The sequence below is a fragment of the Cyanistes caeruleus genome, chromosome 11, assembly GCF_971803275.1.
Source record: "Cyanistes caeruleus chromosome 11, bCyaCae1.hap1.1, whole genome shotgun sequence".
NCBI lineage: Eukaryota > Metazoa > Chordata > Aves > Passeriformes > Paridae > Cyanistes > Cyanistes caeruleus.
This window is the reverse complement of record NC_141711.1, coordinates 12,804,429-12,830,360: the sequence shown is the minus strand read 5'-3', so window position 1 is coordinate 12,830,360 and position 25,932 is coordinate 12,804,429. Positions and strand designations below refer to the sequence as shown.

Below are 25,932 nucleotides of genomic sequence, written 5' to 3'. Positions count from 1 at the left end.
CTGGAGCCAGGAATGACTGCCTGTGTCCCCTCTCCACAGGGCCCTGTGTCCCCTCTCCACAGGACTCTGTGTACCCTCTCCACAGGACTCTGTGTCCCCTCTCCACAGGGCTCTGTCCCCTCTCCACAGGACTCTGTGTCCCCTCTCCACAGGGCTCTGTCCCCTCTCCACAGGGCCCTGTGTCCCCTCTCCACAGAACTCTGTCCCCTCTCCACAGGGCGCTGTGTCCCCTCTCCACAGGACTCTGTGTCCCCTCCCCACAGGGCCCTGTGTCCCCTCTCCACAGGACTCTGTCCCCTCTCCACAGGACTCTGTGTCCCCTCCCCACAGGGCCCTGTGTCCCCTCTCCACAGGACTCTGTCCCCTCTCCACAGGACTCTGTGTCCCCTCCCCACAGGGCCCTGTGTCCCCTCTCCACAGAACTCTGTCCCCTCTCCACAGGGCGCTGTGTCCCCTCTCCACAGGACTCTGTGTCCCCTCCCCACAGGGCCCTGTGTCCCCTCTCCACAGGACTCTGTCCCCTCTCCACAGGACTCTGTCCCCTCCCCACAGGGCCCTGTGTCCCCTCTCCACAGGACTCTGTCCCCTCTCCACAGGACTCTGTGTCCCCTCCCCACAGGGCCCTGTGTCCCCTCTCCACAGAACTCTGTCCCCTCTCCACAGGGCGCTGTGTCCCCTCTCCACAGGACTCTGTGTCCCCTCCCCACAGGGCCCTGTGTCCCCTCTCCACAGGACTCTGTCCCCTCTCCACAGGACTCTGTCCCCTCCCCACAGGGCCCTGTGTCCCCTCTCCACAGGACTCTGTCCCCTCCCCACAGGGCCCTGGGCCCTCAGCAGCTACTGCCCAGCCTCCCGGGCTCCTCGGTGCGCTGGGGGGGATTCTCAGGTGTCCCTGCCACAGTGCTGCCCCAGCTCCCTGACAGACCCTGAAGGGCTCACTTGGCCCCACAGCAAAGGGGTCACTCCTCAGGCAGCCCTCTCAGAGGCAGGAGGAAGGACACAGCTGCTGTCAATGCCACTGGCCCTGATGGCACCTCCTGGCACTTTCCCAACCCTGCCTCTTGCCCTCTGTCCAGCTCAGCCCCAGTGCTGTCCCTCAAGTCCCCCAAAGTCCAGCTGCAGCTTCCTCACTACCACCACCAGCATCAACAGCAGAACGTGCTGGTTCTGCTGCTCCTGTCATGACTGGAAGAGTGCTACTGCAGCAGAATTCTGCACTGGAAAGTGGCAGAAATAAATGTTCTTCAAAAATCTTCACATATCTGTTATCATGTCCTGGCTTTTCAAAGTACCACAGCACAGAGAACAGGGAAATCACAATTTGTGGAATCATCCAGGACAATTGAATGAAACTTTCCCTTTTAACTCCTAAGAAACATTTTCAGGATGCGAGATAAATTATTTCACTTAACTGTCCACTGGATAATTTGTGTTTTAATTTAACAGGTCCTTCATACACATTTCAGTTGCAGAATCACAGAATTCCAAATATGTTGAGTTGGAAGGGGCCCATAAGTATCACTGAGTCTAATCCTGGTCCTGCAAAGGACAATCCCAAAGAATCACAGAGTGCTCCTGAAAGCATTGTCCAAACATTTGAACTCTGACAGCCTTGGGGCTGTGACCACTGCCCTCAGGAGCCTGTTCAGTTCCCAGCCAAAAACCTTTATCTAATATCCAACCTAAATGCTCTGACACAACTTCAGGCCAGTCATGGATCCTGTCACTGCTCACCAGAGATCAACTGGATAAGAAAATAATGCAATTTGCAGTTGAAAATTGGAATGGAGCATCTTAGAGCACCAGCAGTATACAAGTTAGTTTATGTTAGCCAGCTAAGCATAGCTTGTAATTCATATCCACCAGAATGGATTTAGGATATTTTCATCCAGGTATCCAGTTAATGGTTTCACAGCAAAAGTTTCTGTGCAGGAAGCTGCTAAGGGATGTTTTATATGATAGCTTTCTAGTATTCTTGTGATGCACTTACTTCACACTGAGAAAAGAGAGACAAAAGAGGAGTTCAAGCTACTAGTTATCCTGCTTATAACATTAATTATTTTAGAATTTATCAGTTTCATAAGAAAAAGGTTAGCAAAGCCATCACATATAAAGGATGAAAGCCTATGATGAAAGCACAAGAGCCAGACAGCAACCTCTGAGCAATCTTTTCTAATGTCTGTATTAAGAGGAATAATTATATTTGCTAGAACTTGGCAGCCAAATGTTCTTATAAAAGAACACCCAGACAGAAAAGCCAATTTTGACAAGCCTTACAGCTGACTGCAAAAGGACTTTCTCACAAATTACAATTCCCATCAACAGATCAGATGTAAATGATGAATGACAATGGACTGTTTCCATTTTTACTTGAGATCTGCTTTCTCAGTGACATTTTAAGTTTATTTTTTGTCTGTACAGGGTTTTTTTAATTATTTTTTCTTCATGTGAAAAATCTTTGTCTGACAAGGCAGTGGCAAAAATCACATTAACTTTAGTAGAGCCAGGAATTCACCCCATATGCAGGAAAGCACAAAATTCTTTCTTCAAAATGAAGAGACCTATAGCACTCATGTGACACACTGTTCACATTGTTATAATGTCCTTTTGAAGTTTAAAAAAACAAAGAGGAGGAGGGGATCACAGACACCTGGCTTTTATCTCTGTCATAACTTCTAGATGGCTAAACTATGGTAGTTCTCAATATGACAAAGGTATGTGACAGCTAAAGAGGAGGTGTAAATTGCTTCTTTCATTACGCCAATATGCAACTGTGAAAAGAAACGTAACTATCTGATGCCAAATAGCATTGCTCAATAAAACTTTATTCCATTAAAGAACAAATGCATTTGAAAAAGCATTTCTAATTCATGTCACTAAAATATCGTAGAAATACAAAGGATAACTCAAAATGTATTTTTAAAAAGCAATATAAAAACAATCTGTATTTTGTGCATAGTTGTGATTTTTCAGATTCAAAGTTACCATTTTTATAGTTCATCTACATTGGACAAATATTTTAAAATAAGTTCATTTTTCCCTAGTTACAATTATTAAAGGTGTCATAGGAAAAAAAGTCCCAATTGTATTAATACATTTATTTAGTGAAAACATTGGATTCAACAATATCCCAAACTGTCAAGCTTTCTCCAAAGTGTTTGTACAGGAGCCTTCATCAGATGCAGAAACTAAATAGACTTTCCCGTGGAAAAGGAGAAATGGAAAAATATAAACAGAAGTAATGGATCAAAGAAATGCATGTTAAGGACCTCTGCTGTAATTCAAAAGAGCCTTCTATAAAATTTAATATACTGCACCCCAGTAGTGTTGAATTATCTGGTTATCTTGCCAATTCTGCTTAAAAGAACAACTATCTCTAAAGTGCAAATATCAGCACTCTTCTATTTCTTCATGTGCAGCTACTATTCCCCATCCTCTGAGAAACAAGAGACTACTAAAGTCCCCTGTCTTTCATGTCCTAAACACAAACTTTTGATCACTCACTGGACCAAATACTGTATCAACTTCCCCTGCACTAGGTACTGCAATCAATAACAATTAATTAGCAACATTTTTAGTATCATGAGTAAAATATTGTGAATCAACAGTTCAGACAAGTAAAGGGAATATTGGATAGACAAATTCTGTGTTCCTTAATGGTTCCATCAACCATCTGGGATACCTTGCACACAACCTTTGTTTCTTATGCCTCAGTTTCATTCAATATATTACTTGCAAGTCTAATTTAACACTTTTTCTTTTTTTTTTTATCTTACAATGAAATTTGGCCCTGAATTTTTCTACTGAAAGACAGATTTTTCATCTCTCACACAAAAGCTTCTCAGAGCAAAGATGGAATTATAATAAATAATAACAATTTCCAAGGTACAACAAGACTATATGTCTAGGTGCTTTGACTTTCTTCTCTTTCTGGTCTGCACACAAGGGAGTCTGTAAGTAATAATGTATAAGGTTATTACAGAACACTCATAATGAGAGATAAGTATAAATCTGGCTTATTAACAACCAACCAAAATAGTTTTACTCAGACTTACTCAAGCAGAACTTTTGTTGCTGACCAGATGTATTAGTAACAGACTCCAAAATGATCTATAGAGAGTGGCAAACAGCAGCAGCAGCTCTCACTGGTTACTAACCAGGTAAATACAAAACCAAATTATGGAACCAGGTAGAAATCTGAGCTTGATGCAGACCACAAGAAGGTTTTTGAAAACCTTTTCATATTTTCTTCCAGCCTATCAAGCTTTCAGCAAAAATGTTATAGCTTATGGATATGCTACAAATAAAAGGAAGTATATGGGGTGAGTTTGCACAGAATTTAGGTAATTGGAGTACTTTCAGAACATATTTACTTTTTTTGCTTCTTTATATATAGAAAAACAGCTTTCACTTGCAATAACTGAAAATTAAAAAACTACAGGTAACATTTTTAAGCCTAAATTGGAAAATCTATGCTAATACTAATTGCCATTATACTTCTTTTATATTACGGGGTTAAACATCCTATATTCATCTTATATTGAAGGCAGTCACACAAATAGGGTTAGACATTTTATTGCAATTTCACTTTGTAGAATTTCAATCTAAATCATTGGTTTTGTCGTTGATTATAATTTATGTAATATAGAGTGTTTAAATACATAATTTAGTAGCATATTAGATGAGCTATAACTCAATGTAGAAGCTAAAAATGAGCTATATGTGGAATACTATATTGGACAGTCATGTGCTGAAATACTAACATCTAATATAATGAGGTTATTGATGTAGAGTTGACATATAACTTGATTTGCAGATGCCCTACTGACTAACCTTTTGCAACTATATCTCAGTGTAAACCTGTGGTAATTATTGCTGGGTAGGGAGAGTTGGTTTAACTGAACTATTTCTTTTGATGCATGTGAATGCAATTGCCCCCTGGAGACTACAGGAGTCCTGCATGTGTGAGTTATTACATAGTGAGGGGGAGAAAAGAAAGTTGTATCACATTAAATTTTTTCTGTTCCCTATTGTTGCAGTTTTGTTTTTCTGACAACATTCCCTTCCAGTGTCTTGCTATATATGCCCTTTTCAACTAACAAAACATACTAAAGCACATAGCAGAAATAACTGATTTAATTTAAACATAAAGTACATGTCAATAGTTGCAGTTCATAGATTTCTAAGTAACTGCAAATCAGGAAGTCCAGGTTTTATTCCTGGGTAACTAAAGCCAGGGAATTAACATTACATAGAAAATACTGAAAAACATGAAGTTTCTGACTTAATTGTAGAAACTGAGAAAGATGAGAATGTCAGTATTCAGACTGTCTGATATGGGATGCCCTACAAGTCTCTGTAATAATGCAAAAAGTGTATTAAAAATTATACATAATATTCTGCTATACTCTGTGCCTACATAAAACCCCAAGAGTCATTGTGATATTTCTAAGAATAAAAATTATATTTTATACTTACTCGTATAATGGAATACACTAGTCAAAAGAAAGGATATGACAACTGCATAGAACAGTTTTGCTGATAATAATTTGCCCACAATAATATTTTTTTTTTTCATATTATATGTGGTTAGATCAACACAGCACAGAACACTGCAGAACTTCTGTCAACCCACCACTTCTGAAAACTCACCCATTATGACAAAGGGAAAAAAAAGTTAAGAGGTTCTGATTCTAGTAGAAATTGATCTGCAAGTGAGATTTTCACATATTGTCTACAGGGACATTTTATAACAGCAGTGGTTTTGGCTTCTGGGGATTACACTACACAATGAAAACAAATGTCAAAGTAAATCCCCCCAAAAAAACCACTTCTGGTATTGATCTTCAGACTTACCAATCAACCTTCCTGCCCTCTGTAGATTCTCAAATACCTTTCTTCATCTGAAACCTTTTAGAAATATTTTCTTCAACATAATCTTAAACTACTGGCTGAAGTTCAACACACGTTTCAGCAACACATATGGAATTTATCCACAGCATAAGGAATTTCCACAGGCCAAGGAAGGAAAATTCCTAACTATCCATCCATGTTTACAATCTGAATTTATATTTATATTATGTTGGAAGTCTGAAGATAAGTACACTAGCTGTGTCTTCAAAAGTCTTTATTGGGTTTGAGTAGATTATCCTCAGATTTGTAACTATGCATTTCTAATCTGGTAATTTTTTAATATATTGCATACAGCATCACAGGTTTACTCTTTTTTTTTTTCCCTATTGCCTCATCTCCACTCAGAGTTCTGGGGTTTTTATAGATTCATTATCAATGAATCCAGAAAATACTTTTGTTAAATGTCTATTAAAAATTTATGTTCAGCTCCAGGAAAATAACCACTTCAAGAAAATGCAATTCCCAACTTTTTCCTAGATATTTACAAGAGGAAAAAAAAAAGTTCCCTGAATTGTGTGAAGCTTAGAATATGCTATACATTTTGCTGAAGGCTGATTATTTTTGAACTTGCAGTTATTCGTCTTGGTAAAATCCACCTACAATTCGAGAAGCAGAAAAATGCCAAAGGAAGTAGCTATGACCACATTACTACTGCTCACAATTGTGCACTTTGCTAAGTTCTCTCCATTTTCTAGTACATAACTCTTGCTTCATAAGGGTGAAACTAACTGATATGTACATGAACACTCATTTTCTTACAAAATGAAAAAACTTCAGTTTAAATACCAAATGTTACAGTCCCCAAAGAAACTGTAGTTTGAAACATACATACAATAAAAGCATACAATACCATATGCTAGTTTTAAGGCATTAAAATGAAGATAATTACGTAGATATGTTAGAGAAAACTCGCATAAAATATTGACTTTCACATTTCTTGTTGACTAGTTCTTCTAGACTATATAGAGGGAACTCAGCCAAACATATCACAAAAATTACTTACTTGCACTTGAAATCAACTCACTTGTTAAAAAGTATTTGCAACACCTTGAAAGAATACATCTATTCAGAAAAAAAAGTAGAAACCAAGAAATCTAGGGCAAAACTTTGTAAACAAAAATGTTGCTAAAATTATTTCTGTATGGGCTGCAATGTTAAAGACAACATCTGTAACACAAGACAATCACAGTCCTGAATCTTAAATGTCAGATGCATCATTACACTTCTGCTTTAATCATAGAAAAGTTTTGGTAAAAGGAAGTTTTTAACTCATTACAACCATAATAGAAATTAATTTCTATTCTGCATTTTCCTCAAACAAGACCATGGGTACTTTTAAGGGAGAATTTAATTCTCACTGTTACTTTCCTCACCTTCTGAATTTGTCATTGAACTGGCTCCAACAACTTATACAAGGACTGAAGGACTTGGTGTAGCTGACTCTTATGCAGACTTACAAAAAAAAAAAAACAACCAGCTTTTGTTTCAAAATATTCATATCTGAGAGCAGAAAGGAAGAAGAAGGAAGCAGAAAGGGGAGAAGAAAAGTCTTCAAAACCATTTCAGACCATATCTTATTCCTCTTGTTGCCTCTGAACATATTTCAAAAGTCTGTCTACAATATATCTCATCTGTGTGTTTTGGTTGCTCATATTATTAAGAAAGGAAAATAGAGAGAGGTCACCTTGTTCCCTTTATCCTCTGCCCACAACAGAATGAGCAATTCTGAAATTCTGCATGTCAGAGCTAGACCACAACTTACAATTCACTCATGCACATTGTGAAAATCACAGGAGTGGTGTAAATAGGTAAAATCCCTATCTTATCTCTGTTCTCCCCCCACAATAATTACCAACCTTTTAAAAACAGAAACATACAGAACCCTGAGAATTATTAAACACTGAGAATTATTAAAGCTGTCCAGAAAAGTATTGGTCCACCTTAGGACAGATGCTTAAATCAGAATTTACTTTTAATACAATAGATCATGATATTAACCTCTTAAAAGGTTGCATTCTGTCACTGCATATGAATTTCAGCACGACTAATACAAAGCTGTGTGTTTATGCAGTGAATTCTTTCCTGCCTTGTGTCAGCTCCATACACTAATGACTGTCCACATAGCAGTCAGGACTGCTTCCTCTGTCTCTGAACTGATTACACTGCTCTGTTCATTTTTGTTTGCAAGACTTCATCTCACTCCCTAGCTTCCCCTTTTTATTTATATTATAGTATCAAAGCTTTGGAGACAATGCAGTAGGAAATACACTGCATTAAGAGAAGTCATAGCAAATTCATAGTAATGTCAGATATACCCCTTGTTTAGGCCATGCTATTTTATAAAACACAAATAACATACAGCAATGTGCAATGTCTTGGGTACATTTGGTATTTTTTGAGCTATTATGAAGTTGAAAATTATATGGCAAAGCACACAGTGACAAATAAAGAAACAAATCCAGGGTGAAGGATTCATGCTGACTAGCTGTGAAACCTCTTGGGAGCTATTTTCAGTGATTAAGACATCAGATATTCACATGACAAGAATCAGAAAGCATTAATAGTAACTAGAGAGTTTTTTTTATCTCTTTTGACAGGACTTCCTCCTGATCATGTTTTATTCATTACCTAAGACTAAATTTCCAGCCAGTATAGAGCTATTGGAAAACTGGAACACTTGCCTTGCCTCACTACATCCCATGAAAAAGCACGACTGACAAGCTGAACTGTGTTTAAAAAGTGAGGTATTTACACCTGGAAAACGTACATGTGTACACAATCTGTTCCACAGTACTGCAGGCACAAACCATTGATCAAGCTGCCTGTATATGATATTTGAAATCAATGAGCACTACACATTGTCTCATTCAAAAACAATTTTGTTAGTGAAATATCTCTTTTCCGCATGTGGATTTCCAGCCAAAGAAAACGCAAGCTACCTCAAAGAGAATTGTGACAAATTACCTCAAACATTTAAAACATAAGGAGAGTCAAAAACTTTGCCAGCAGATGAACTGGAAGAAAGGGGGGAAACACCCAGAAGCTGCTGATCAGGGCAGAATAGGGTATTAAACCTATTACCTTTTTTTCAGGTTCATCCCTGCACTTTTCTTTGTGACGCATATGCATTGGACAGTTTGCGTAGAATTTCCACAGAACAGTGTTTCTAGACTTAGATCACTTGATACATTACTTCTATGAAAAGCATACTCAGACAAAAGTGTGTATTCAATTCCCTTTGAGGCTATGTCATAAGACACATGGGAATATTATTCGTGCACCCTCTTACTGCTTACTCTAGAGAAACAAGAATACTTTGTTGTTGTTGTTACAGCAGATTTGAAAATCAGAATCGAAACCAAATGCATTCAAGTTCTCAACATTAAGCAAATATTTCCTTTCCCACTTCTACTGAGGTACTAGTGTTACTGGAAGAAACATTCCATACAAGAATCAAGAAAAAATAATCTCAGGGAATAAACAAGTCTCACATATATAATGTTTCAAGATCCTGTAAAGAGACTTGAAAAATTATGCACAAATCTATGACATGATATCTGTATAGTTCTTAGCTCAGTGTTTCTCAAAAAGGCTTATCACTTTTAAGACAGACCAAAAAAAGACAGAAAAATGAAGTCATGTTAGATACACCATTCTCAAAAAAAATTCATGATAAAGTGTTCAAGGTCCAGCTCTCCTGCTGTGATGCTTTGTGTAATATATGACCATCATGCCTGGCAAGATTTGCACAGATCTGCCCTTGATTTGTGTTAGGAAAAAAACAGAAAACCTCACAACTATTCTTCATTCCCAAGAATTAATCTGGCTCCCTGATGTTTCCAATTTTACAGTGATCCAAAGAAGCCCCCAAAACCACACCTGAAGCATCACTCACAATTACAGATGATAGCTGAGGGAGACCAAAGTGAATTTCCTCCCCAGGCATCCTAGAGTACTCTCCATCACATCAGTGGCCCTGGAGTGCTGTGAGATGGGGCCACCAGAGACTCAAACTTGCCCTGCAAGCTCTGACACTGGGACATGAACCAGCTTTCAGAGGCTTTTACCTGAAAAGACTGTGAAAAGTGTCACCAAAATACATGGTGCTACAATCCTCAGGTACTATCACAAACTATGGAAGCTTCCAAGAAACTACAGACTTCTGAACCTCTTCACAGCCACACAAATCAGATGAACAGCTGAATGGGCAGAGCTTCTGCCCCTGCATGAGCTGTAGAGAAAGGGTGGCACTTGATTGCCTTGGCTTGCCCTGAGCAGCCCCTGAGTGGTCCATGGACAGTATTCACTTTCTTATTTCATCTTTTCCACTACTTCTACAAAAGGGACCGAGACTTGGCTGGAGTAAATGGAATTTGACCAGTCTGACTACTCTTCAATTCTCAGCTGAGCTTATCATAGCCAGCCAACAGCCAGCTTATCACAGCTAGCCAACAAATACAGTCATGACATCAGGCCAGAGAATTTTAGGATACACTTTTCCCCTAACAGCTCAATACATCATTCACAAATGTAACAACTACACTGTAGACACTCGCACTGTGTGTTATAAATGCATATAAATGCTGGGTGTTTCCACTAAAAGCAGTAGAAGTTATGAACAGTAAGAAAAGGTAGTCAGGTCCCTGTGGTTTACTAAGATGTTCATTAAAAATTTATTGAAACACCAGCTAATATTGTTGTTAATTAGCAGATGCATAGTACTCCTAGAATTTTTTTTCAAAGTTTATCACGTATGTCACATCATTTGTCTCCCCAAAAATGCTGCTTCATTTAAATCCTTAGATCACTGCTTTTATGTTTTATAAATCTCCATGAAGGAGGTAAGGTTTTCCTAAAAAATTATGAAAAATAATTCCTTTCTATACCAAGACTAATTGACTGGAGCTTTAGAATTTGTTTGGCTTTTCAACAAGTCAATCACCTGCTTACCAGATTTATATAACAAGACTCAATGCTCTCACCTAGCATTTGCAATTACCTTGCACATATAAAACAAATAAACTGTAATGAAATAAATAAAACTGTAATGAAAGTGAAAAGATTTAAATAAAAATACTTTCCTAACAGCAGAATAAATGTACATCATAGTTGTCACCTGCACTGTGACATGGCAATTTAATGTCAAAACATTTACTTTATTTGCAAGATTCACTACAGTGTTTTCGTAGAGCAATAAAACCTTGCAAAATCTTGCAATCCCAGGGAAACCTCAAGCTTCCATGCACTCTTCAGCATTAAGAAATGCTTGAGAAGGAATAAGTCAAGGAGATGTGGAAATCTTTGACAGAGAAAATACAACAAGCATTTGTATCAGCAAACTGATAAGGGCAGCTGATTGCCTTTATGGCAGAGAAAGCAGGATTATTTCTACCAGCAATCCAGCAGCACAGACAACTCAGGCTCCCTTCCTCCTGCTGTTCTTGCAGCTACTGGGAATATATTACCTAATATATATATTACTGAAAGTAATGTTGAAGGAGATAATTTAAAAATATTGACATTTTAAGGCATAGTTACAAGAAATTACTGTTCTTGGTTAATTCATTTTCATAAACTGTTCTTAGTGTTTTACAGGAAGTGAATGGAACAGAAGAACTATACACCAGACAGGTATTTTCTTTCTAAATTCAAGCCATTCAGCCACACTACCTCCGTTTACTAGACACAATCTCATCTCACAAGTAGAAACCTCCAAGTATAGCAGTTACATCAAGAACCCTGAGAATGGCTTCTATTCTCTAGTCAACACCCCACTGTAACAGATTTCCAAAACAATACTGAAAAATAACTTATTCTCTTTATTCAACCACTATAATTACAAGTAGCTGCTCAACACTTAAATTTAATTTTGATATATCGTATTGTCAGACCAAATCCTTTGCAAGCTTTCATTGCTCTATCCTGTGCAGTGGAATGCACGGTGATGCAATCAGTATGTAATGACCAAGGCTGAAAAGTAAACATAACACCACACAGATGCATAAATAATGTATCATTTCCTGAACTCGATTCTGACATAAGGTTTCACCAACACAAGCTTAAAGAGAGATGTGGTGTTAATTTTTCCATTTTGCATATAGGAACACATGAGAAATACAACCATAAGAAGCATGTGAGGGTCAAATTCCATCCTCTGGAAATTTTCCAGAAACACATTATATTAACCAGATCAAGGCAAAATTGATATTTTGCACTGTAAATTGCCTATAAACATTGGGCATGGAGACATTGATGTTGTCAACAGAAATCAGCACTTCTCTTCGTGGTTTTTCACAGTCAGATCTCAGAGAACACTTTTTAAGTCAAGCATCAATTTTGTGGCCTTGAATACAAGCTCCCTGGTATGTAATGTATCACTTAAACAGATCAGTTTAAGAACATTCATTTTTCAACCACCTAACTCAGTAACTTACAAACTGTAGAAATTCTCCTGGAATAAGGCTCAAAGTCTATCTGAAATACAGAAGAGATACCCTTAAAGCTTTTCTTTCCAACTGTAAGAAAACACAGGTGCTGATGTAGTAACTGTGCAGAGGTCTTCAAATTCTATTGTTTTTTTCCTCACCCTGAACAGTAAATATTTCATGGATACAACTGGGGTGAGCAATGTGTCCTCTGGTAGGAAAGGAAGGAACCACCAGCTCTTTGTGGGAACAGATCCATTACACATTCTGGAAGATACACACTGGAACAGAAGTGAATTTTCTAAGAAAACTTTTCAGAAAATTGAGAAATAAACTTACTTGCAAATGTTGAGAGTTGTCGGTCATGTTGTCTTCTCGCCTACGAACTTCTTCCAACAGCTGTGCATTCTTCTTCTTCTCCAATTGCTGATTGTGCTTCAGATTGGCAACCTTCTTGTTTTGGTCCTTCATATGTCTAAGAATTGCACACACACACCCATTAGTGTTAATGACTGCAATCACCGCTTTTGCAATAGAGATTAATTTTGTGACTATAACACAGGACAACGATTCTCCAGCAGACACATTTTCCAAGCATCAGTTATAACAATAAAACTTCATCTTGTTTTCAAGATGGCATATCAAAACAGCTTTCAAGTATAGAGCAGTAAAACAATTATTTGGGTTTACAAGATTTCCCCCTTTTTATGATTTCCTCACAAAAACTCATACATATTCTGAGCTCTATGCAGAAAAATTGTTGAAAGAGAGATTATCTAACAATCCTTACACATTCTGCATTCAGAAACATTTTTAATAGGGGCTTCAAGGAGCATTCATTTCAAAGGAAGCAGAAGGTGAAGGTGATGACTAATGTATGTTGTAAAATTATATTTTTTAAAACCTGGACTACAAATACAGTGTTCAGGATTAAAGTGTGATGGGGTAGAAGGTCAGGTCATAAATATGCCATGAAAAATAAAGGATGCCTTTACAAAAAGCTTTGTAAATGATAAAAACGTTTCTATCATTTTTAATAATGGGACTTCTTTCTACAAAAGATAATCAACAAACAAATTTATGAGCTATTCCTAAGGAAATTAAACAATCTTTGCCACCCTTACATGTTTTCTTTTGTTAAGACTGCAGTAATAAAAAATAATTAATTGTTTCAATTTTAATTATCTTTTATTGTGGTCGTTATTCATTAAGTTACCAGAAGTATTTCTGAGACTTAGCATACACCTTTTTAAGAAAGAAGGCAAACTAATTTTTTTCTGTCAGGTGATGAAAGCATATCTTTGCAGTAATACTTCCTACCTGCTTGAATTCTTATTTTCCAGACTTTCTTTGACTTGGAGGAATTTTCTCCCTTTTTTCTATAAAAAATAAAAGTCACGTGCAAATTCCTAATGAGATCTACTCACTAATCCCATTGTGGCAAATGAAGAGAATATTATTCAATGCCCAAAAGGATCACTGAGAATCCCTCCTTTGCTTCTACATCAGAAGCAGTGAAAAAAGTTATAGAATACATTTCTTGCACAAATTTCAGTATGCTAAAGAAACTGGGTCATTCAATATTTACTTCTACCACTGATTTTTTTTTTGTCCTACCAGTTTTTTTTCACTATTAATTTATGCCAAAAAATTAACCATTAATTTGCAATCAATGAATGTGTCATGGTATTAAAAATTCTTAAAAGACACTTCATGTAAAAGTTTGTAAGTACAGCAATTAGAGAAAATCCAATCAATTATAACTAAAAAAAAAGTGCCATAAACTTGCCCAGGGAAAAAATCCCATGAACAACTAGTTTGAATATAGGTTATTTGCTTGCAACTCCAAGTGAAAATCAGTTCAGTGTCACGAGTCTGTCTCATAATCGTAAGCACAGAGTTACTCAGCAAAACCAAAATGAATATTGGAAAAAAACTACTTCCACAACTTCATATATAAATGTTCTTGGCAGAAATTTTGGTGGTGTAATATGGCTTTGTGCTGTTGAAACATAAATTGGTTTCCAATCCCATGTTGAGTAAATGATAAATTCATTTACATTTAATCTCTGTAAGAAGTTCCATTTTATGCCAATGCTAGCTGCTTCTTTCATCACCCCTACCTCACACAACTTCCCATTTTACCTTCCCTCTAATGCCACACTGAAAAGCAGAACACAGTAAAGCTGCAAAGGGAAAACATCTGGCGCCTGTGACATGCAAAATCTTGAAGAGAAGGAAATAAAAGCTCTGTCATAGACTCTCAGACCCAGACCCTGGACCAGCAGAAAGATAAACAGCAAAACAGTAGCACCACTTAGTTTCTGCTGGTATATAACAGGTATATAATGGAATATAACTGTAATGACTACACTTTAACCACATTTGGGGATTTTTCTAGTTCTGGAGCTGCACACAAATTGATCTCACAGGTCTAACTGTAGGACATTTAGTTCCTTTAGTTCAGCTTTTTAAGACAAATATTAAACACTAAGTTCCTGCATACCCGTTCATAGCATTGAGATGTTATTTTACAGTAGTGCATGTTGTCTAACCTCCAAAACTTTCATCTCTGATAGCTATAGAAAATCACACTATTTCATTAAATTCCCTGCTTTAATTAGCCACCTGGGTACCTTGGCCACAAAGCTGGTAACGTCAGCCAAGAATAAGCATTACATGTTAGTACAGCCTTTATTTCACAAAGGGTTTTTTTCCCCACAAAGCATCCAAAAAATGCAGACATGCAAAAAACTCCCAAGAGCAAAATATGTAACATTTTCTACAGGAATATGTCCCTGGAATAATTTTAATCACTTTAAACAGCATCGCAATGGTACCAGCTGTCTGCAAGTCCATCAAATAAATTCTACATTGTGCTAGGAAGCTGTGCTCCTCAGCAAATAAAAAAATCACAGTGCAAAGAATGTTTTTAGGGAATCAAGCAAAAAAAGATATCAACCCCAAACCAAACTAACCAGATCTTTTTTATGAAATACAAATTAGTCAAAACAAATAATCTATATAAAATAAGAAATTCTCAAAAATGTGTTTTAAAATTCAATATAGTACATCTGTTTTAAATAAACAAACATCACCCAATGTTCTAGGCAGGCACTGGGTAGAATATTACCATCAACATTATTTGAAATTATTATCTCTTTCTCCTTTATAAATAGTCCACACTTTTACAAAGAATTCATGTATGTAATCAATGAAACAAATCTTAACATCTTCCTAGGCACTCTGGGTCTCAGCAGTTAGTCATGCAGAAGACCTGATCCTGTAAATCCCAACCATGTGAATGTCCATTCCAAATTACAACACTTCAGTGAGACTCAGTAGAAATATTCAGAGTCTATGCAGGTGCTTCACTGAGTCATGACTAAACCAGCATAAGGGTAATGCTTCAAAATTCAGGTCTAATTTCATTGAAATCCAAAAGCTAGAATTTTATTGATATAAGCAAGTTAAGTATTGTTTCTGGCATTTTCATGGAATACAAATGCATTTGCTACTACCTATCTATAAACCTGAGAAACAAAGCTGGGTTGGACTCAAAGAGACTAAAATCACCACAAGGCATGTTAAGAGGGGTACTGACAGACACATTCCTGACACAAACAAGGACACTGCTTATTCACTTACAGCCCAGAGATGGATTTTTCTGTAGGAAGCAAATATTATCAGGATAAGAAAACCTCTACGTGTGACAGGCAGGATTTTTAATATAACAAAGAAAACTAATCTTAAACAAAGGTAATTTTTTTCTAAAAGAAAGCCCTCATGCTTGACTGGTGAATTGATTTAATAAGCTAGACTATAGTCACTGGAAGTTTTATAATATGGTAATAAAAAAACTGAGTGACTTCCTGTGCTGTCATTTGCATGTAAAACATTCACTCTTTGTTTTTCCATCAAGATAATAATACCTAAAGAATTATTAGATAGGTTATATGATCTTGATTGAAAAAAGGTCATAATTGTTAGTGTCCAAGACATCTTCTAAAATCTGGTGTCTCTCCTTATTCTTAGCTTTTCTTCTTTTTCTTCTGTTAACTCATACAATTATCACACTGGTAACAAACTAAATATCTTATACAAACAAATAAAAGGAACCATCCCAACCATTAAGAAATGAATTGGTCTATTAAATTTAAACATTAAAAGCAGGAATACTCCTACAGTCAAAGACCCTTTAAAAAGCTCACAAGTTAATACAGAGCACTACATAGGCACCGGGTAATAAAGTTTTGAATTTTAATTTATTTCTTCTTAACAGAGAAATAAATAATAAATAAATAAGTATTCCTTGGTTTTGCTAAACATAATCAAAAGAAAACAAACCCAAAAAATCAAGATTTTTTTCACATGTCTGTTGTCATAAATGCCACAGCACTTGGCAGGAATACTTCATCCCAAATCTCAAGGAATTCCTTTCTCTGCATATCTGCCTAAACTACTGCCATTCTATAGAAGAAAACATACTATATATCCTGTCACAGCATTGCCCTTCTTGCTCTCATAATTCCAAAGCAGAAAGACTAGCAGACCTTATTCCCTCTTTTCTTTTTCTCTTTAAAGATCTACATTTTCTCCTCTGTTTCCCACTGAAAAGTAGCAGGAGCAAGGCTTCAACTCCCTTTACAATCGCTTAAACACCTAACCTGTGTGACAACATAATCTACAACCCCACAATATTTCATTTTTACAATTGTGCTATTTGATCTTGTAACGAAAAAAAAAATATTCTACAGTGGCATAAAGGGAAGTAGCTCAGCTTCCTTAGCATGTCTATTGTCATTGGGGATGAGAAAGCAAGCTTGAGTGGGTGCCCCCTGGAGAGACAGGAAATGTTATCAGCCTGTGGCTGGATCTCCCCTGTTCCCAGCAGGGCTAATGGGACATGAGGGACCTTCCCATAGCAATGAAGTTTCTGAAAACTGAGTAAAATTTTGGTGCTTTTTTAGCAAGGGAATTTGGAATCTGGTAATTCTCTTGCTGATTAACCTTGGCCAAACTGTCTTTATCTTTAGGTAATAAAGGCCACTATTTTCAACACGGCTGAGAAAATACTATCACAAGAAATGAATATTGTCCCTGACTGAAGAAGAATACTTGCTCTTCTTTCACTTGATGCTCAGACTATGGCAAACTCCATGTCACAGTTCATCTGCTCATCAGACCTGGGAGGTACCCATCTGTGTTCTCTCCACAACTATTTGATAGAAAGAACTGGAAACAAAATGACCAACAGAAACATGGGACAAAAAAAAAAAAAAAAGTCATCCAAAGCAAGCAGCATTAAAAAAAAAAAATAATATCTAAAAAAGAAAAAATGTAATTCATATATCCCTAATTCTCCAGTTGAATGCAAAAAGGCCATCATGCCCAGAACTAGCAGCTAAGATAAATGAATTTTAGTAAATTCAATGTTTTCATTACACTCCCAGCTCCTATTACTGGTAGGTTACATAGCTATTTCAGTTTCACCCGAAGGAGCAGGCTTGTAGCCCACAGAGACCTGTAGGTCTCAAAAACACTCTTCTTCACATCCCCTTAAACTCCCTCCCCCTTCTAAATCTCATAATTTCAATTGCCTGAAGGCTGGCTTCAAGTTTCATAATACTCATATTATGACAATTCTTCAGTGAGACAATTATTTTGCCTCCAAATGCACCACAAAAAAAATATTATTGTCCTGGGACAACTGAGAACTCTGCCTGGTAGAAATAATGCAAGTGTCACAGAAGTCACTGAAACATTTCTCACCTCAAAGGCAAAAATGTGGGAGGAAGGGCTTTACCTAACACACACTCTGGGAAGTTTTCCAAAATCTTTATTTAAGAACTGTTTAGTCTGACACAGTTCCCTCCAAAGCCCTGGAGAGATTCTAGAAATATCCACGTGAGGATAATGCATGAATGAAAGAGACGTACTAAAATCCTGCTCCAAACTATGGTTCATGTCACTTTGTTTCAACGCAGACCTGCACTGCAACCACGGAAACTCCGACCCAGCGCACTGCACTGCTGCCTTCCTCAGCACATTCCTGCTGGATGACACTTTACATGAACATGTGTGAAATTCATACCAGAAGACTCATCTGTCACACATCTTTCTCATACACCCAGGATTGCCGTGCATTTTCTTCTGATGTACTTCATTAAAAAAAAAAAAGAAAAAAGAAAAAGCACTGCTGATGACAGCACACTAGATGAGAAGGATATTTGATCTGATTTAATATGGCAATTGCTTGCTCAGCTATTATTTTAATTGAGACCATTAGCAATAACTGTAACCAGTTACTGGAAATAATTTGTTGCCTGAAATTTGCAACCAAGAAGTTGCAGCCCTGCTACTGGTCCATCAGGTCCTTCCCAGCTGTAGTCCAGAAAAGTTTCTTCTTTAAAACACCAAACTAACAAAGCATCTCTGCACAAACAAACAAAAAAACAGAAAAAAAAGCTCCACCACCTCCTGACTCTCCAGTTTTTCTCTGCATCCACTGCTCCACAGCATGTCCAGCCCAGCCTGACAGCAATCAGCATCACATCTCCTCTGCAGCACTCCACATTTCATTGCAATTTCCTTCTGGATCAAAGCTTTTGACTGCTACTCCTGGCTCACCCTAGAAGTTCTCAGGATCAATCCAGCCATTACCATCCAACACATAAATCAAGCTTTCCATACTTTTGCAGTAACTTCTTCAGACCTCCAAATAAATCAGGTAGACTTTGTATGACTCTTGTTTAGACATACAAACTTCCCCTTATTAGAAATTCAGATCAGAGCACCACCACGTTGCCCAGGCATGTTGCTCCTGCAAACTGTGAAAGCAAACAATATGAGTGGAAGGAGTGGTTCCACCAACAACCCAATTCCTAAATTTAGTGCCCCTGTCTCCTTTCAGTCACAGCTTTTGGAGGGCAAGCTGTGCTATCTCACAATGATTCTTCACTCACACGCCCCTCCACCATGCACATGGAATCCTGACAGCATTGAGCCCAGGCAGTCACCAAGCTCCCCAGGGAGTGCTCTGGGGCTACTTCATGCACAGGTTCAAGAGGTAAAGAAATCTGCCCTCCAGATCCTGCCCCTGAGGAAAACTCGTGGAGGCAGCAGATCTGGAGAAGCATAAGAAATATTGATTTCTTGAACCAGTAATCATGAAAGGGAAGAGTAACAGCTCCTTCTGTTCTCTCTTTCCCTACCCAGAGTTGTGGTGTCACATCCAACCAAATCCAAAGTTGATATTTTTCCTTCAGCAAGGCAGAGCTCTTTCCTCCTCATATCACTTCATTCTGCATTCTTACTTTACAGAGTATTTACCCTCCAAATCAAATCTCTAAAAAAGCAGATCACTGAGAAATTACAAAATCTTCTTCCTTATTTAAATAATTCCTTTCTATTTTAACCTTTGCATGGCTTTCAGCAAACTGAAAGGGAAAGTACAGAACAATGCTGACAAGTTCAGTAGTGAGTGGGATGAAATTGAACAAGAGTGCATCATCTTGTCCCAGGACTCTGTTTGTATCTGTTTATTGGTCATTGCTTATTTTGTAATATAATATTTTCTTTTTTTTCCCCTTTAAAGAAGACTACCAAAGAAATAAACTTTCTACTTGATTTTTTCTTTAAAAATTAAATTTACGAAAGTTTAAAACCACACATAGAATCAGATAAACTGAAATAATCTCATCTCAAAATGTCATCTCTTTCAAATTGTTTAAATGCTAAAACATTGGTTTTGCATATGTAGCAAACAGACTAAAAGAGAATGACATGTCAGCAATCTGCCTGTTATCCAACGTGACAACTGTGTTTCTCACTCAGAATAACCAGTCTCTCAGAAGAGTAATGTATATCACGGATTCTCTCAGTTTTCAGTAGTACCCTATCTCAATTTCTCCAGGGAAATTATCTTTGAACAACATATCACTCTGCCCTTGGAACCATCAAACTGACATTTGACAAAACTGTGGACGGCTTGGAGGTTAAATTTAAAACTCCATTGAACCTTCCCTTGCACATCTCACTGCGCTCTGGCCTCCCACAGAAACAATTCGAAAGGCCAACATCGGAGCTGGTGGGAAACTTTCTAGCACTGGTCAGTACAGTTCACATGGAAAAAATATCCATCTCTTCCTTATCTGCAAACAGAAAAGTTTGGGGAGTATATAACATGCTGTAACCTGCAGGTGTGGGGATGTCACTGTACTGCTGGTTGTACTCAATATTTTTGTCTTGTACAGGCAGGTGCACATGGGGGCATTATGCCAATGTATTGGATTATTTTGTTTGTCATCAGTATCAATAGCCTACCATATCATGAAACAGAGGCAGCATTTTTCTAACCATGAAAACCTTATAGGAGTATGGATGGCTAAAATGACAGCAAAGACCATACTGACCAGCAGAAATTATGGAAATTAATATATCTGTTTCTTAAATTAAGCTTTGACCTTAATGAAGATTCAAGCTGAGAAAACTTAACACTTCACTGAATTCCCACAATAAATTCTAATCGTACTCTACAGCTTATCTGGGACTCTAGGGATGGAAGTTGGCAGAGTAATGAGGACAGTTTGCTTCAACAAGGTCAGTTGGTTTTTTAGGTCAATAAAACATAACAGAAATTGCACCTCCAACTGCTGAACAAATGTTTCTGCATACCAATCATTGAATTCCAGGGAAATCAACCATAATGTCAACCACATAGCATAATAATACCTTTCTTTAGGGTCTCTTGAGCTAGAGAGATTTTCAATCAATGATGAGTATGCTCTGAGAGAAATTCAAAGTGGTTACATTCAGACAATAATTTCATTGTGGCCAATTCCATAATAAATACATTTAATTAACTTCTGGAAGAAAGAAAAATTCTGAAAATAAATTCTTGAAGTATTTTCACAATCTGCATGTAATAACTATCCCTTCAAGCACATAAAAAAGTGCTTAAAGTGGATAGACAGTAAATTTAAAGTTCATCTAGGTCTTTACTTCAATCAATAAGCCTCAAATTTCAGAAACAAACCTTTTCAGCTGGAAAGTAACTTGTGATTGTGACATTTACTAAACTGCATCAGGGGGAAAAAAGTCTTGTCAATCTTTTTGCAATGAGCCATCTTTAGCTGTGCAGTTTGAAGACATCCCTGTCAGAGACTTCTCTGACATGTCTGAACTGTGAAACATGAATTGTGCTTGGTTTTGAGGCTGAGACCAAAACTCCCAAGAGAAAACATCAAAAAGATGTTTTAAGACTTTGCTAACTTACAATTTACAGCCACCCATAAGCATGAGAAAGAAGATTAACATCAAGGGCTACTAAGAGAAAAAAATGTCAACTAGATCAATTTTTACTTCCAAGAAGCAACACAAGACATGTTATACTTGAAAAGTTTACTCAGAAACAGTGTGCAAACAGCTAAAGTAATCTACAACCCGGAAGAATTTAAAACACAAGCCTGACTAGATGAGGTTACATACAAACACAGCATAAAAACACGTACAGACAACTCATTTAAAATTATGTGCTTGTCCAGAATCTGGGCAGCAAAACCAGCTAAAAGTCTCTGAACCACTGCAACTCTTCATATTCTGTAACCAGTAAAAGGGGCAATGGCAAAGTATTAATAATAAGTCTCTGATCTTAGGTATAAATCTCTCTGCACACAACTGTCACTGTTCATTACCTGCTGGGTTGGGTTATCTACCAAAAAATTATTCCCATTGTTGAACTCTCAAAACAAAGACAACATAAGCAAAACCAAAAAGAAGAAAAAATTTTTACATGAAACAACATATGAATTGAATATGTTGTTAATAAGCTTTTTTTTTTCTTATAGGCATTCAAGAAAAAAGATTCATTTACTGGAAAGTTTCTGGTCTAGAAATTAAATGACCAAAAACTTCACAATAGGGACAAGTAGAATAAAAACAACAAAACACAAACAGAAGTTAATAATGTAGAATCAAAATAACTAAATAAATGAAGCATCAATGAAAACCTTCATTGTGGAAGGAGCATTAAGTAGGAGAGCAGAAAATACTGACCTGGAAGTCAAGCTGGTTGGAGTAGGGATGAAAGCAGCAGTTTGGAGGAAAACAGATAGGGAGGAAGACAGCAAAAGAGAATAAAGGTAGGAACACATTAGTTCTTTAAAAATATAACAAGCAGATGTTATATTAGCAGATTATTAGGGGAAAAAAAAAAAGAAAGAAAAAAAATAAAGGAAAGGGAAGGGAAAGCAAGAACTAAAATGAAATTTCTGCAGAGCTATATCCTTCCTGTGGTACTGAAGAAAACAAACTTTAAATCAAAAGGGCATCTTGTCATTGGTGGACAGTGGAAAGACATCCATATTTATAACTATCCAATTCCAAATGCACATAAACACCAAATAGAACAAATAAATTGGATGAATATTGGCAGCGTTTGCTGCCACACAAACATCTCATCACATGCCACAGTCTTTCATTTGAACTATCATAGGCTGGTGACCCTCATTCATTAAGTCTTCCAATGGAAGTTAAAGCAGCTACAGACAGACAATTTGGCAACTTGTTCAAAAGTATTTAGAAGTTCACAAAGCACTGTAGCTAATAATCAAAGATGAAGATTTGACACCCCACACAACCCAGGAAATGCAGCCCCTTCCAATGCTGACAGAAAATTTTTAATTCAGTATGAAGAAGAGAATTAACACTTCAGCACTGAAAATACTCTGATTTTTGATAACTTTGCTTGTTTAAAAAATACCTAACACACCCTTCTCATATAAGGAAGGCCAAAACAATCCCCACCCAGCTAGACTAGTCCTGAAATCCGTCCCTGATACACAGTACTTCGTGCATTTAGGAAAAGGAGCATATTTAACAGCCATAAAAGTACTTTCATTTAAAATGCAGTTATTCCACATGCTGATGTTTTGTCTCTTGTGTCATGACTTGTCACTGCTGTGTGGACTTACCTTCATGAGAATTCAAATCCAAATCAATTCAGAATGAGTTAATTGTAGTCTGAATACACCAAGAGCTTGAATACACATCTATAGTGTTACATACCCCCTGCATATGAGAAATCAGTAACAAAAAAACCTAAAACTTCTTGGTTAAGAACAAACAGGTTTGTCCCATAGCTAATATAATATTTTTAAATGGACTTTTATATAGTTACCATCCTTGCTGAGAAGCTACACTCAGCCAAACATGACCAACCAGCTCACATATCACTGGAGAAAAGTGGATCCAAGATTTTGCAATCTTCACTATGTTGTCATTACTTCCTTTCTCTTTTCAATCTAAATTTACCAATGGATAATTTATACTGTATTATGTCCCAATGCTCTTTTACTGAAATCACTCTTCTTTCCCAACAGTGCTTATCCCTTCCCACATATATACAGAACAAGCATCTCCACCCAGCTTTGTTTGGCCAGAGGACTAAACCACTGTTCCTTAGACTCCTCCTGGGTCATGAGCACTTCATTCCTCCTTACCAGCCTTCTCTGCACCTGTTTCCAGTTTTAATTCAACTTCCTGGCATATGACTGATGAGCAGTACACAGCAGTGTTCCACACAGAGCCTTGCCAGCACCTGATGACATTAATACCTTCCTATCCTTACTGCAGGTATTTATTCTGACATATCAGGATTCACTCCTCATTCTTTACATCTCTGCTTCATTATTCAGATGGCTCATAATGACACAGCCATAAGCAAATTCACCCAATCTTTCTTTTCCAGAACTGTAATCAAGGATATTCTTAGTTTATATCAGGCAGCCTTAATAGTCCTAACTTCACAATACAATGCATTTTATGCCATTGTATTTAATTTCATTTTGTAATTCAAACTATCACATTTCATAAATATACTTCTCATTTTAACACCATTAATAAAACCTTTAAACAATATACTCCTTCAATCCTGACAGTTCTGTTTCAGCTTCAGCTCCCTCTCCTTGGTGAGACTCTTTGCATTAAAACTTGAGATGATCACTATCTTATCCAGTTTCATTTACATTATTAAAAAAAAGCCATAGAAATAAAAACTAAAAAACCCTGAACCACATTTCTTTCATCAAGAAAACCAGAGAAAAACAGCAAGCTAAGTTTAACTAAAGCACATTATGCATTAAATGTAACATCTTGCATTTAATTTTAAACTTTTTTTAATTATAAACAGATAAATTGTGAAAATTGTAATAAAAGTTATCAAATAGCTTTAGCATAGAAGAAGGAGGTGGTTCTCCTGTGTAGTAATAAGTAACTGTAAAATTCAAAGTTAATATAGAGACAGACATTTAAGGAATAGATTAATGTTATTTTATAGGAGCAATAATATTAATCTGAAGTGATGACGCTCAGGAGTGTGATAGTTTTTGAGCCAAGAAAATAACATTAAAACCAAAAGAATTACCATTCATATGAAGACTTCTTCATAATTATTAGTAATGTTCATCTGCCAAGTAGAACACATTTATAAATTTAACTGCCCATATCTCAAAACAGATATTTCTACCCCTGAGTATTTGACACTTGGTGTGTCAATACTTTCTGACTAGTGGAATGTTAGTATTCATCATCTTGTTTTAATTTTTGTTTGAATTTGTAAATGATAACTTTATTATATCCATTTTTACTTTTCAAACTTATTTATACAAGCATACCTCATTATGCTGAAGAATTCATATGTGAATATAATAAATATTGTGAGGATACCACAGCTTGCAATAGTCTAGATTATCACTTCCTCAGAAATTTATGTTGATATATTTTGAAAATTTATGTTGCTGCAATTATCTTGCAATGTAAAGATGTTGGCATAGCAGTGAACATGGGTCCTAGCAAGCTATGAATAAATAAATGCATTTTAACATCACATCCATTTTCACGCAGGGCCCTGGAGATGCCCTTTCATCTGAAGTTTGAGGAAATGTCAAATAACTTGCTAAAGCTCCATAGCAAAGTTTAACATCACATTCTATGTACAGTTCATCTTCTTCAAAAGTCTGTGTTCTCTCAGCAGTACCACATTATTTTCTGAAAAGTTATTTCAGGGTCAACACCTTCATAACAATAACAGATTTTGGTGTTTCAAAACTTCACTGCTAAGGGTATAACAAATTTGAAAATAAAATTAATACAAAAAAAGAAAATTCTCTCCATTGCATCACCCATTGCAGGATTCTCAGACAATAAGAACAGATTATTTGCTGACAGTGCTGTACCAGTATCTCTGGACCTCTTAGTTCCTTGAATCTTTGTAATTGTTGTTTTGTAACCAATAATTCTCAATTCAAATTCACTTACTGCTCTCTATCAATTCTTTTATCTCTTTTTACATAAATTGTTTAAATCAAATTAACATTTCCAGAAATTTGAGATCACAAGCTCCAGTACTTCATGATCATCCTTTAATTTTGTCATTTTAATAGTCAAACATTCAACACGTTCGTGATTGCTGTCTAATGAAGGTCTTAAGATTATCCTCTTGAACAAAAGATTCCTGTGCCTGCCAGTGAGTCTGGTGTGACATAATAATTCACTTTTACAGTGCAAGGTGGGGATCAGTTCCGGTTTACACCTG

General features: G+C 36.9%; 1 protein-coding gene across 7 annotated transcripts in view; it reads right to left on the bottom strand.

Moving 5' to 3' along the window:
• The window catches only part of ERC2 (ELKS/RAB6-interacting/CAST family member 2), a 406,984-nt gene that overhangs the window by 222,570 nt on the left and 158,482 nt on the right, over positions 1-25,932 (bottom strand). For all 7 annotated transcript variants that reach the window (XR_015275160.1, XR_015275158.1, XR_015275161.1 and 4 more), the window contains one exon: positions 12,678-12,813. Coding sequence is in view for 2 of the 7 variants with exons in the window: in XM_086846817.1 (XP_086702943.1) it covers positions 12,678-12,813 (136 nt within the window). In the remaining 5 variants the exon portion in view is untranslated. The remainder of the gene's footprint in view (positions 1-12,677; positions 12,814-25,932) is intronic.